This window comes from Capsicum annuum, chromosome 5, assembly GCF_002878395.1.
Source record: "Capsicum annuum cultivar UCD-10X-F1 chromosome 5, UCD10Xv1.1, whole genome shotgun sequence".
Lineage (NCBI taxonomy): Eukaryota > Viridiplantae > Streptophyta > Magnoliopsida > Solanales > Solanaceae > Capsicum > Capsicum annuum.
This window is the reverse complement of record NC_061115.1, coordinates 206986236-206999243: the sequence shown is the minus strand read 5'-3', so window position 1 is coordinate 206999243 and position 13008 is coordinate 206986236. Positions and strand designations below refer to the sequence as shown.

The following is a 13008-nucleotide window of genomic DNA, read 5'->3' as shown; positions in this document are numbered from 1 at the left end:
TCTATCCCAGCAGCATCATACACCATATCTTGATACCTATTTACATATTCAGAGTCTTCCACTAGAATGTTACTTTGACTGCTTGAAGACATGTCAAAGATACATCCTTGATGACTAGTTGAAGCACTTGAATAGACATGTTCATTCAAATTAATTGAAGGAGCTTCCTCTCCATGTGACGTCCAATACTAATATCCTGGAGTGAACCCTTTCTTGAAAATATGAACATTAACTTCATGGGGCGTAAAGTGCTTCACGTTCTTACAAATTTTACAAGGACACCTTATGACTTTCTCGGACAAGTACTTTGGTTGACTACAAGCAAATTTAATGAACTCTTCCATGCCTTTTATAAATTCATCTGTATATGCCACTTTACCAGGAAGAAGTCTATTTATCATCCATTTTCGATGCTCCAGAATAGTCATTTCTGAATCAAAAGATACCATATATAAAACACATAATAATAAAATTTAAAGAGTTCCCGGTCTTCATTTTCACTAAAGAGCTAATGAGCCAATACAGTCAACAAAGATAACAATATGATTGCATAAAGTTCAAAGTCAACCAACATGATGAAACAATTCAAACTTGCCATAAACCTTTCAATTATAGTTTTTTAGTGAAGCATTTGAAATAGACACTTGATTTCTTTAGCCTATAATGGTTAGTCTGTAGTTCAAATTTCACTCAAATAGAATTCCAGTGATCTAAACTTGTTAAGCTTTCTGGCAGCCAAAAGAATGAGCTCCTTTGTAGATTGATTTTCTGGTAACTTAAGTTAGTTATACTACATTAAAAATGAAAAATTGATCCAATAAATTTCCTAAATGGATACAAGAATGATATATTATAGAATTTGAGTTACTTGAAAAGAAAAGGGAATAAGCAGGAACACAGTGGATAGGTGCATCATCTGTTGGACTTCAGTATAACTAGATTAACATTAGGAAATTCAGGCAGATGTAATGGTAATATTTGCAGTTGAGATTACAATTAGAGCTAACACTTACTCTGTCTATTTTCATTTGATCAATGTTAGGCAAAAGGTGGTCAAACACAGTCGTACCATAGCTTAGCAGACTCAGGCTAGGAAGACATAACCTAACTATAGAAAATTCATCGGAAAAAGGTATCAGATTAATACTACCTTATGTATATTAGGTTAGAATAGAGATGTCTTCTGCAGAGGTTGTTTATCTGATGGCTAGAAATGAGAGCTAAAGTCACAAAAGATTTAGTTGAGGAGGATCACAGAAACAGTTTTGGTATGATACGGATTTGGTCATCTTAACAAATGTTTAATTTGGAAATTAGAGTTCACGTAACAAAGGTCTCTCATTTGTTGGAGTTGGATGTCTAGAGCTAGGTTCTGATTTCTGAACATGGTCGCTAAGATGAATGACACATTTTTTCTCTGTGGATTATCCATTTTATTAACTCTCACTAATGAAAAACTAGACTGCTAGTGTACTAGATCTACCCGATGCACTACTCTCTTCACACTCCAATCATATCAATAGAAAGAACCCATTAACAACATTAACAATTGTTACTCCAATCATGTCAATAGAAAGAACCCATTAACAATATTAACAAATTTGCCAGAAAATATCAATAATAACAACATAGTCTGGTAACAGGGTCTTGTTTCCTTAACAACATTAATAATTGTTACTCAACAGAGGTACAATACATGATCGAGACAGAGGAACCGTCGTAAATTGAGAATTGAGAATGAGCAAAACGATTGAGAGGAGACTTCTTAGAGAATTTGTGAGATTAATTTTTTTTGTGACTTGAGAGAATTGAATTGAGAGAATATGGATGAACACCACTGAGCTCTCAAATGAAAAAAAAAGGAGGGAATACGTTTTCCCTGAAAATTTTTATATCGATTAATATACTATTTTGGTACATTTTTTTGTTTAAGTTTTTTCTTATGATAAAAGTTTTTTGATCTTTTATCAATTAATATATTTTGGTACATCTTTTTTGTTTAATTTTTGGTTCAAACCGAAAAATCTCAAAAATCAAATTGAAATTTATTTTTGATTTTAATTTTTGGATTGAATTTGGTTTAAAATTTTAGAAATTCGGTTAAACGGTCCAGTTTTTAATTTTTTTTGAAAAAAATTTAGTTAAACTGAAAAAACAAAATTATATAAATAAATATATGTATATATATATACACACTATTTTATATATTTAGTATAAATAATATTTTTTTTTTGGTTTTCCATCCGATGTCCAGTGCCCTCATTGGAGCCCAGACTAATCCAGATCGCGCGTTGCAGGGCCCATTAAGGTGGCAGCGCTCCCGAGTTTTCCCATACCTAGGGTCGAACCCTCGACCTTTGGTTAAGGGTGGAGCAGCTCCATCCACTGCATCACAACCCATGTTGGTACATTATTTCATTTCATTTCATTTTGTCCATGTTGAGTTATTTATATTTGAAAATAAAAAATAGGTTTGAAAAAAAATTATTTTTTCTAAAAAGAATAATCAATTTTAAATATCTGGTCATGACAAAGAAAGAGTCACTACTTTAATCTTCAAAATCGAAATAAAAATCCAAAATAACTTAACCCCAAATCGAATTTATTTATGCTTGTTCGTTACGGTTGTCATTTTATCAATTCAAAAATTAAATAGGTTGTTTAAATAGATTTCAAGAAAATGAATACAACAACTAACCCGATTTAGTTCCACAAATTGGGGTTTGTGGATAGTACAATATACGCAAACCTTACCGCTGAGGTAAATAAGTTGTTTCCAATAGACCCTCGATTCAAGAAAAATAGTCTGAAGCTGTCCAATTTTAAAAAAATATTAGTTAAAATTGATTTAATATTGACCGTTGATCAATTATGATGAGCGATTGAGATTAGAATTGACGAGATAGTCAAATTAGGATTAGATATTGGGTTAAAAAAATTGAATTGGGGATCTCGATTGAGTCAAATTAAACTCAATTGATACAAATTGAGTATAAAATGGCTAGAATTTAAATAAATTAGGAAAATTGAATTGAATCACGTAGATATTTAATAAATATATTAACTATATAAAATTAATATTAAAAAATAAAAAAATATTATTTTTAGTAATTGAGTAGACTATTATTTAACAACAACGACAACGACAACAACAACGACGGCGACAACGATGACAACGACGACAACGACGACAACAACAACGACAATGACGACGACGACAACAACAACGACGACAACGACGACAACGATGACAACAACAACAACAACAACAACAACAACAACAACAACGACAACGACAACAACAACAACCACGACGACAACAACAACAACAACAAAAACAAAAACAACAACAACAACAATAGACAATGTTTGTAAATGATGGGCATGTATACTTGCGGAAATGATTTAATAAATATAATAACTATATAAATTAATATAAATATAAATTATTTGTTAATTAGTTGGAACAATAGTTGCAAAAAAAAAAGCAACGAATATTAAGACTAGATATAAATGAAATAATGACATAATAATAATAACGAGAAAAATAATAATATAAATTTGGTTTAAAATGAACCAAATTGAATTCAAAAATCGATTAAAATTGACATCAATTAGATATATGTTTGGCTAGAATTTAAATAAAATTGAGAAGATAATTGAATCGACTTAGACTGCTACTTAAATATAATAATAATAAATAAATATTGATCAACGACTGAGATCTAAAAATTAAGAATTTGGTTTAAAAATTGAATAGAATTTGAAATTGAGTTCAATTAGACACAATTTGGGCTAGAATTGTAATAAATTGGATAAGATTATGCTAAACTTGTTATAAATTGGAAAAATCAGGCTAGAAAATAAATAAATTGGAAAAAATAAATTGACTAAGATTGTGAATTAATACAATAATAATAATAATAGTAAAATAAATAATATAATTATAATAATAGTAAAATAAATAATATAATTATTCTCAGATTAGTTATGAGTAAATTATGTAAATAAAAATACGGCACATAATATATTACTTTAAAATCAACGATAAAAATAATTCGAAATAGACACCTATAAATTATGAATATAAAATTTAAAATTGCTGATAATTCATCTGTGATACTATGTCAATAAACTAATTTTAATTTCTTGAGCATCTTCTGTTTGATAATATACGTGTCCATCGATTTAATGTCTATTTTTTTTATTTTATGTTTTTTATTCTTCAAGTTTATCCTTTTACTATTTAAATTTTTCAAGTCACAAAATCTCCAAATAATTTTTCAGGTAATAAAATCCATTACATAAATTTCTACCAAAATATCTCTAAGTAAATTTGTAGGATAAATTACCTGGAGATTTTTCTATGAGTTTAAAAGATATATATATATATATATATTTGTCCATATACCCGCGAATTTTTCTACGGATTTAAAAAATATATATATTTATCCATATATCTGCGGATTTACCTAGAGATAAAATACCCACCGATATATTTTTCCAGATAATGTTGCAAGTAATAATTTCATAGGTAAATCCCCAAGAATAAATTTCCAGCAACAAATCCCCAAATAATTTCCTAGGTAATAAAATCTATTACATAAATTTCCACCAAAATATCTCTAAGTAAATCCGTAGTATAAATTACCTAGAAATTTTTCTAAGGATTTAAAAAATATATATATTTGTCCATATACCTGCGGATTTACCTAGAGATAAAATACTCACCGATATATTTCCCGAGGTAATGTCGCAAGTAATACTTTCGCAGGTAAATTCCCAGCAAAATTCATAGCACAAAATCCCCAAATAATTTCCTAGGTAATAAAATCCATTACATAAATTTCCAGCAAAATATCTCTAGGTAAATTCGTAGTATAAATTACCTAGGGATTTTTCTACGGATTTAAAATATATATATATTTGTCCATATACCTATGGATTTACCTAGAGATAAAGTACCTACCGATATATTTCCCAAGGTAATATCGCAAGTAATAATTCGCAGGTAAATCCCCAAGAATAAATTCCCAGCAAAATTCCCAGCACAAAATCCCCAAATAATTTCATAGGTAATAAAATCCATTACATAAATTTTCACCAAAATATCTCTAAGTAAATCCGTATTATAAATTACCTGGGGATTTTTTCTACGGATTTAAAAAATATAGATATATGTCCATATACCTGCGGATTCACCTAGAGATAAAATACCCGCCGATATATTTCCCCAAGTAATATCGCAAGTAATAATTTCGCAGGTAAATCCTCAAGAATAAATCCCCAGCAAAATTCGCAGCACAAAATCCCCAAATAATTTCCTAGGTAATAAAATCCATTACATAAATTTCCACAAAAAAATATCTAAGTAAATCCGTAGAATAAATTACCTGGGGATTTTTCTACTGATTTAAAAAATATACATATATATATATATATATATATATATATATATTTGTCCATATACCTGCGGATTTACCTAGAGATAAAATACCCGCTGATATATTTCCTCAGGTAATGTCGCAAGTAAGAAATTTGCACAATATGGCGCCAAATTTACCTACGGAATTTGTTGCAAATATATAGTTCGTAGGTAATATATTATAATATTGATGAATTTAATAATTTCGTAGGTAAATTCGCATGTATTTTCTACGATACTATTCTCTAGGTAAAATACCCAGGTAATAAGAAGTTTTCTAGTAGTGAACTCCCCTAACACAATGTCTCTGTCCTCCTTGTCATTCAAGAGTCTATGAAAATACAATTTCCATCTTTTCTGAATGTGAACGTCCTCCACCAATACTTTGCCATCCTTCCCCTTAATGCACTTTACTTGGTCAAGGTCACAACCCTTACGCTCCCTAGACTTAGCAAGCCTATACAACCTTTTTTCCCTGCCTCTCTCCTCTAATACTGCATATAAGTTATCAAATGCTACTGTCTTAGCTGCTCCTCTTCATCCTTACTCTCAACCAACTAAGCGTCCTAGATAACTTGTACTTCTTCCTGTTCACCCGCTGCTCCTCTTCATCCTTACTCTCAACCAACTTAGCATAAGTCGCCTTCTTTATCTCCACCTTCTTTTTAACTTCTCCAGTCCACCACCAGTCTCCCCAATACTGGCCAGACCGACCCCTTGAGACAGCCAACACCTCTCTAGTTATTATCCCACATATTATCCACACACCCCACACTTCCACGCCTCTATCCTCGCTACTTTTCTCCTATCTCCAGTGCACTAATTTGTGTCAAGCTATCCCACTTAATTCTGGGTCTACCTTTCTCGTCCCTTCTCTTCTTGCCCTTCTTAATAACCAATTCCATCACCAGAAGCCTATTCTTAGTTGAAAGATTCTTACCCAAAATGACCTTACCGTCCTTACATAATGCTCTAGCCCCCTTTCTAAGCAGCAAAAAGTCAATTTGAATTTTGGCTATCTTGTTTTGGAAGGTAATCAAGTGATCCTTCTTCTTCGAAAAGCTCAAATTCACTATCACCAACCCAAAAGCCCTCACAAAATCCAAAAGAGCAGCTCCCTCATCATTCCTATCTCCGAAACCAAAGCCTTCATGCATATCGTCATAGCCTTTAGACAATGATTCCCGCTGAAATTCCCAATGAAAATCTTCTCAGAGTTAGGAATGCCACTTACCACCTCATCCAAAACCTTCCAAAATCTCTTCTTCTCCTCCTCGTTTAAGACAAGCGCTACAAATGTTCAGAGTAAACCCTCCAATGACCAACTTAATAGTCATCAACCTATCACTAACCCTCTTAACCTCCACTACTTTCCCCCTAAGCTCTTCGTCTACTAAGATACCTACTCCATTTATACACCTCTCACTACTCGAGTACCATAACTTGTATGCATCCACATCCCCTAGCCTTATAACCTACCCACTTGGTCTCCTGAATACACGCAATATTGATCATCTTCTTTCTAAGAATCTCCACAAGCTCTATAGACTTACCCTGAAGGGTTCTATGTTCCAAGATCCTACCCTCAACCTATCATCTCTCGCACCACACTTACCCCTTCCCCTACCACCCCACACCTCATACCCCAAACCTAACCCAAGACCCCGACCCAACCCCAGCCCTCCTGGACATAACCCTAACCTAACATCAACCACCAAAGCCACTACTCAAAAACAACAAAGAATCAGCTCAACAAACAACAAAGCAATAGAATGTACACACAAAGCACACTAATACAAATTTTACCAATTTGTGGACTTGATTAATTCATCTCCAATTTCCATTTTACATTTTGGGGTCATTTGGTACGGGATGAGATAAATAAAAGTTATTTCATTAAATTAGTTATCCCATCATATATATTGTATAAATGGTGAGATTGAGAAATGATTACTCTTTATCCCCGTACCAAATGATTCCTTAAGTAATTTTATGTTTCAAATCATAGATGAATTCGTAGAATTTATGATGAGAAATTGGGAATTTCAAAAACTGTAGCAGTTGCTTTATGTTCATTGATATGCACATTGTGTTTTCTCTCCAGTACATTTGCATCTGTTGTTGTTTACGCCGGTGACTGTTGATGATCATGTTAGTTTTCTCTGAAACCATTTATTTTACTATAATAATCTGAACAGTTGCTTTGTTAAAGTTTCTCAAAATTCATATTTTTTTGTTGAATTCGCGCAATCATAGTGTTTGCATTCTTACTTTCTACTCGAATTTAATTTCTCTTTATGGTCTCAAAACTTTTTAGGCTGAAATGCTTATGCTGGAATAAGCAAAAACAGTAAGAACATGTAGTTAAGAAAACAACAACAACATGCCAAGTGTAGCTCTACAAGTGGGCTCTGGGGAGAGTAGTATGTATGCACACCTTACCAATACTTTTGTAGGGTAGAGAGATTATGTCTGATAGATCATCGTCTCGAAAGAAAAGTTTAGAGAAAAATAGCAAAATACAAAGCAAATGAATCATCAGATAGTACCACACGTCGAAGATTAAGAAACTAAATGAGTACTAACTACTCCATTCGTCCCAACTTACATAACACCGTTTGATTTGACATAAAGTTGAAGAAAAAAGGAAGACTTTTGAAATACTCAAGACCATTTGTGTGAAGGGTAAAAGAGGAATTTTAAAGTTAATTATTTCTAATATATAGAAAGGTGACATTATTTTTGGAACAAAATAGAAGGAAATAGTGCTACATAAAATGGGATAGAAGGGGTATTACAAGTAGGAGTAGAGGGGATGAGGCTATCCCCTTGCCTCTCGCACATATAGTGGGGCAACACTCAACTACCTACTAATTATCTACTCTCTCTACCTCTATACCTTCTTATATAGGGTCATATACTTGATAAACTGGAAAGAAGTTGAGGAAATAATTTCAGTTATTTATCTACGAGTATTTTAAGATATTTGAGAAGGAAAACGCTGGTGATTTAGGTTTCTTCTGTTTATAGGCTAAAGCATTTACAACAACTCCATGTTTTTCCCTCAAGTAAGAGAGCATTATTGTAAATAAGCTGGAATGTATATATAAATGTCCCATTTAGACCGTTAATATTTGAAACTTTTGTTTATTGGTTGATCAGCAACATATGCAATAAGCATCGGAAACCTGGAGCTTTGTTGACATGGATTTCTATTAGGAGGTTTGCTTTTGTTTTCCCCGTTACATCTTACTCCCATCCCAGTTTTTTCTCCTCATTTTATTTTAAGGTAATTTTTTGTGAGAGGGAGCTGGTTTGTATGTTCCTTTCTGAAAATTTAACTATATTTTTGTGGATTGCTGGTTCTTGAATCTGTTTTAACTGTGCCAGATTTCATATTTCCAATCCTGGATAACAAAGTAAAACTCCTTTGGATCAGTAATTCCATTGAACCCTATTGTTTAGTTGTACGACTTGGTCAAGCCCGTTTTGTGAAAATATTGCTAAGACTCCATTAATGGAGCTAAGAAGAGAAGAAGAAATGAGTATTAGAACTGCTTCAAAATCATTTACAATGTGCTTTATATATAGGCTAGAAAAGATATGCAAAATATCTAATAACTAACTGATTCTAGAATATTCTAATGACGGATCATTGAGCTAACTACACAGTTCAGTGAGCTAACTACACTCACTAACTAACCAATTAACGAATGTAACAGTAACACTAATATAACAGTGATGTAATAGTAACATCAATGTAACAGTGAACTATAATGCAATCCAACACACCCCCTCAAGCTGCAAGGTGCAGAATATTAAGCACACTAAGCTTGCTTACAAGATAGGAGTGTTGAGCTTGACTCAAACCCTTTGTAAGAAGATCGGCAACTTGTTGATATGTGGAAAATACTCAATCTTTAGTGTTCCTGCCTTGATTTTATCTCGAATGAAATAACAATCAATCTCTATGTGTTTAGTCCTTTCATGGAAGATAGGATTGGCAGCCAATTGAAAGGCTGATTTGCTATCACTCATAAGAGACACAGGTAGTTGCACTGAGACTCCAAGATCAGTAAATAATCTAAGAAGCCATGTGACTTTAGCTGCAGCAGAAGATAGGCTCCTATACTCAGCCTCAGCTGAATTTCTAGAAACTATTTGTTGTTTTTTGGATTTCCAAGACACCAAGGATTCTCCAAATTTGATAACATAGCCTGTGATTGATCTTCTAGTGTTAGGACATACATCCCAGTCACACCAACAAGTTAAAATCGATGCAGGTGCAGTATGTAACCAAATACCCTGACCCATAGTGCCTTTCAAATACCTGAACACTCTGGTAGATGCATCCCAATGTGACTTCTTAGGAGAGTGCATGAATTGGCTAAGAGTCTGTACAACATAGCAAATGTCTGGTCTAGTAATAGTGGCATACAACAGTTTTCCAACTAACTTCTGATAGCTAGTTATATCATGTAAGACTTGATTACCAGTGAGGTCACTTACCTTGTCATATTCAATTGAAGTCAATCTTAAGTTAGAATCCAAGGGAGTAGGTGCAGGCTTGGCACCACTGAGACTTGTGTCATTTATTAGCTCTAGAATATACTTTCTCTAGTTTAGAATAACACCAACACTAAATCTCAATACCTCAACTCCTAAGAAGTATTTAAGTTGACCTAGATCCTTTAAATTAAACTTCTGATGTAAAGTTTGTTTAGCTGCATCAATCAACTGCTCATTGCTCCCAGTGATGAATAAATCATTCACATACACCAGCACAATCACTATCCCTTTCTCTTTCTTAAGAGTAAATAATGAATAGTCATGAACACTTTGACAAAAACTAGCATCTAAAAGGGCAGAGGTCAGGTTGATGTTCCATTGTCTAGAAGCCTGCTTTAAGCCATAAAGAGACTTAAGTAACTTGCAAACCTTCATCTCTCCTAGTTTTTTAAAACCTTCATGCATAGACATATATACCTCTTCATCTAGATCTCCCTGCAAAAATGCATTGTACACATCCATTTGGAATATATTCCACCCTTTTGAAATAGCCAGAGCAATGACACATCTGACTGTCATTATTTCACAACAGGAGAAAAGGTATCATGATAATCCAAACCTTCTAGCTGACTATATCCCTTTGTAACCAACCTTGCTTTGTATCTTTCTACCTCACCATTTGCTTGGTATTTGATTTTAAACACCTATTTTGATCCAACTGTATGTTTACCAGGTGGTAGATCAACTGCTTCCCATCTGTGAATATCCTCAAGAGCCTGATTTTTTCATTTCATAGCTGTAACCCATTTATCATCCTTGGATGCTTCTCTGAAGGTCTTAGGTTCCACAGAAGTGGTAATCTTGCTCACATAACACTGATACTGAGGAAAAGCATGATCATATAATAGGTAATTGGCCATAGGATACCTAGTACCACTCCGAGGTCTCCTGCCAATAGAGAAATCTTAAAACCAGGTTGGTTGTTTAGAAACCCTGCTAGTTCTTCTGAGAGGACAAGGCTCTATGGCATGTGTATCCACATCTAGTGTATCTACATCAGGTAATATTTCACCTGTAGCAGGAGCTAAGTTGCCCCATCCTTCTTCTAGTGTTGTAGTTTTAGAAGTATTATTTACTTAGTCCACATTATTTGTGTCATCATTATCACATGAATCATGCAATATTTCCAAAGGAGAACCATGTAAAACTGACAGTGAAGAAGATTCATCAAGTTCAGCATCAATAAAAGGAAAAACATCTTCTCTGAAGAACACATCTCTGGACACAAAGGTCTTGCTTACGGGTATATCCCACAGTATGTATCCCTTATGCAACTCTGAATATCCTAATAAGACAACAGGAGTGTCTTTTGCGGAGAACTTATCACCCCTTGGTAATGTGGATGCATGGCAAAGGCATCCTATGACCTAACATAGGCCTTTTTTTATATAACAACTCATAAGGAGTTTTGTTGTCTAGAGCTGATGATGGCAGCTTATTCATTAGATATGCTGCAGCCTTAACACAATATCCCCAAAATTTGATTGAGAGTTTTGGACTAAAATCTAATAGCTCTAGCAATATCCAAAATATGTCTATGCTTTCTTTCCACAATGCCATTCTGCTATGGAGTATATGGACAGCTACTTTGATGCAATATCCTAAAGTGTTGAAACAACTCAGTACATTGTTGATTAAAGAATTCAGTACCATTATTTGACTACACAATCTTAACATGAGATTCAAATTGAGTTTTGATCATCAATAAGAAATTTTTAATGGCAACAATGGCCTCGAATTTCAATTGCAACAGATAAATCAAAACAAATCTACTAAGATCATCCATAATTGTCAAGAAGTAATGCTTCTTATCAATAGTAGGAACCTTATATGGTTCCCAAAGATCCATGTGAACAATGTCAACAATGTAGATGCTCTAGAAGTACTAATAGTAAATGGTAGTCTAGTTTTCTTAGCTAATGGACAAACATGACAATTATGAAGTATCTCACTGTTATTAGTGCATTCCACCAGGTTCAAATGCTTTAGAGCTTGAGAAGAAAGATGTCCAAGTCTGGAATGCCAAAGCTTGACATCAAATTGTGTTACATTTGCAATCATCCTTTATGAGTGATATCTTGCACCTTCTATCTGCTTAAATCCCGTTCTACTTCTAAATATGTACAATCCTCCATTGTCCTTACCAATCTCCCTCACCCTGCCACTTAAGAGATCCTGGAAAGTACAAAAGTTAGGTTAGAAATACACAAAACAAGAAAATTCCCTTGTGAGTTTAGACATAGACAATAGATTGAACTTGAAATTAGACACTAATAGGACATTCTCCACTACTTGGTTTCCAAAAACATCTACTTTACCAATGTGAGTTACCTTCACTGTATCTCCTGTAGGAAGGTCAAATTGATCTTGCTGTGATTTTGTTAGGCGTTTAACTCCTCTCAACACACATCTATTAGAGGTTATATGGTGAGAAACACCAGAATCTACTATCCAATTTTATGCAAAATTAGGTATGAGACATCAAGAAAGTTTTGGTACCTGTTATGTTGACTTGCTTAGAATCTATGGCATCCTTATGCAGTAGGGTGAGGATCTTGTTATATTCTTCTTTAGTAAAAAGTTGCCCTTTTTGTAAAATAAGTGCCATTGCCTTCATGGTTTGTAGCTTTCTTATTGGTTGATGCTACATAAGTGTGATCACATGATCCATTTGAAATGTTGTTTGCTACAAAGTTACCTTCTCCATGACTGCCATATCTATGCTCTACACCACTACTAGATGTGATGTGATTATGTATGTTTCTAAAAGGACCAGCCCGTTTCTTTTGTTTCCAATCTACTGGATACTCAATCAGTTTATAGCAATTTTCCTTAATGTGACCAGTAAAATTATAGAATTTACACTTCTTTACTCTATGGAATTCTTTTCCCTGGTTCTTATTCACATTCATGGCAGTTTGATCTGGATTCCTAACTATAGTAGCTACACAAGTTGAGTGTTGAATCTCATCCTCTATCGGCATAGCATATGCTTGGGTTATGGTAGGAGCAGT

General features: G+C 33.7%; 1 protein-coding gene across 1 annotated transcript; it reads right to left on the bottom strand.

Annotated features, from left to right (window-relative positions):
• Positions 1-5948: 5948 nt before the first annotated feature.
• On the bottom strand, positions 5949-7269 carry LOC107872077. Its single transcript, XM_016718883.1, has 5 exons — positions 7232-7269; positions 7041-7126; positions 6660-6715; positions 6224-6612; positions 5949-6141 (listed from the first exon to the last, which is right to left on the bottom strand). Exons 1-5 carry the CDS (start codon positions 7267-7269, stop codon positions 5949-5951), a joined length of 762 nt encoding a protein of 253 aa, XP_016574369.1.
• Between the last annotated feature and the right edge of the window lie 5739 nt (positions 7270-13008).

Coding starts and splice junctions, on each gene's coding strand:
- LOC107872077 (XM_016718883.1), bottom strand. CDS start 7,269: ATGGAAATTGGAGATGAATTAATCAAGTCCACAAATTG. Junction 7,127..7,231: donor TTAATCAAGTCCACAAATTG/GTAAAATTTGTA, acceptor GGTTGATGTTAG/GTTAGGGTTATGTCCAGGAG. Junction 6,716..7,040: donor GTGGGGTGGTAGGGGAAGGG/GTAAGTGTGGTG, acceptor GAACATTTGTAG/CGCTTGTCTTAAACGAGGAG.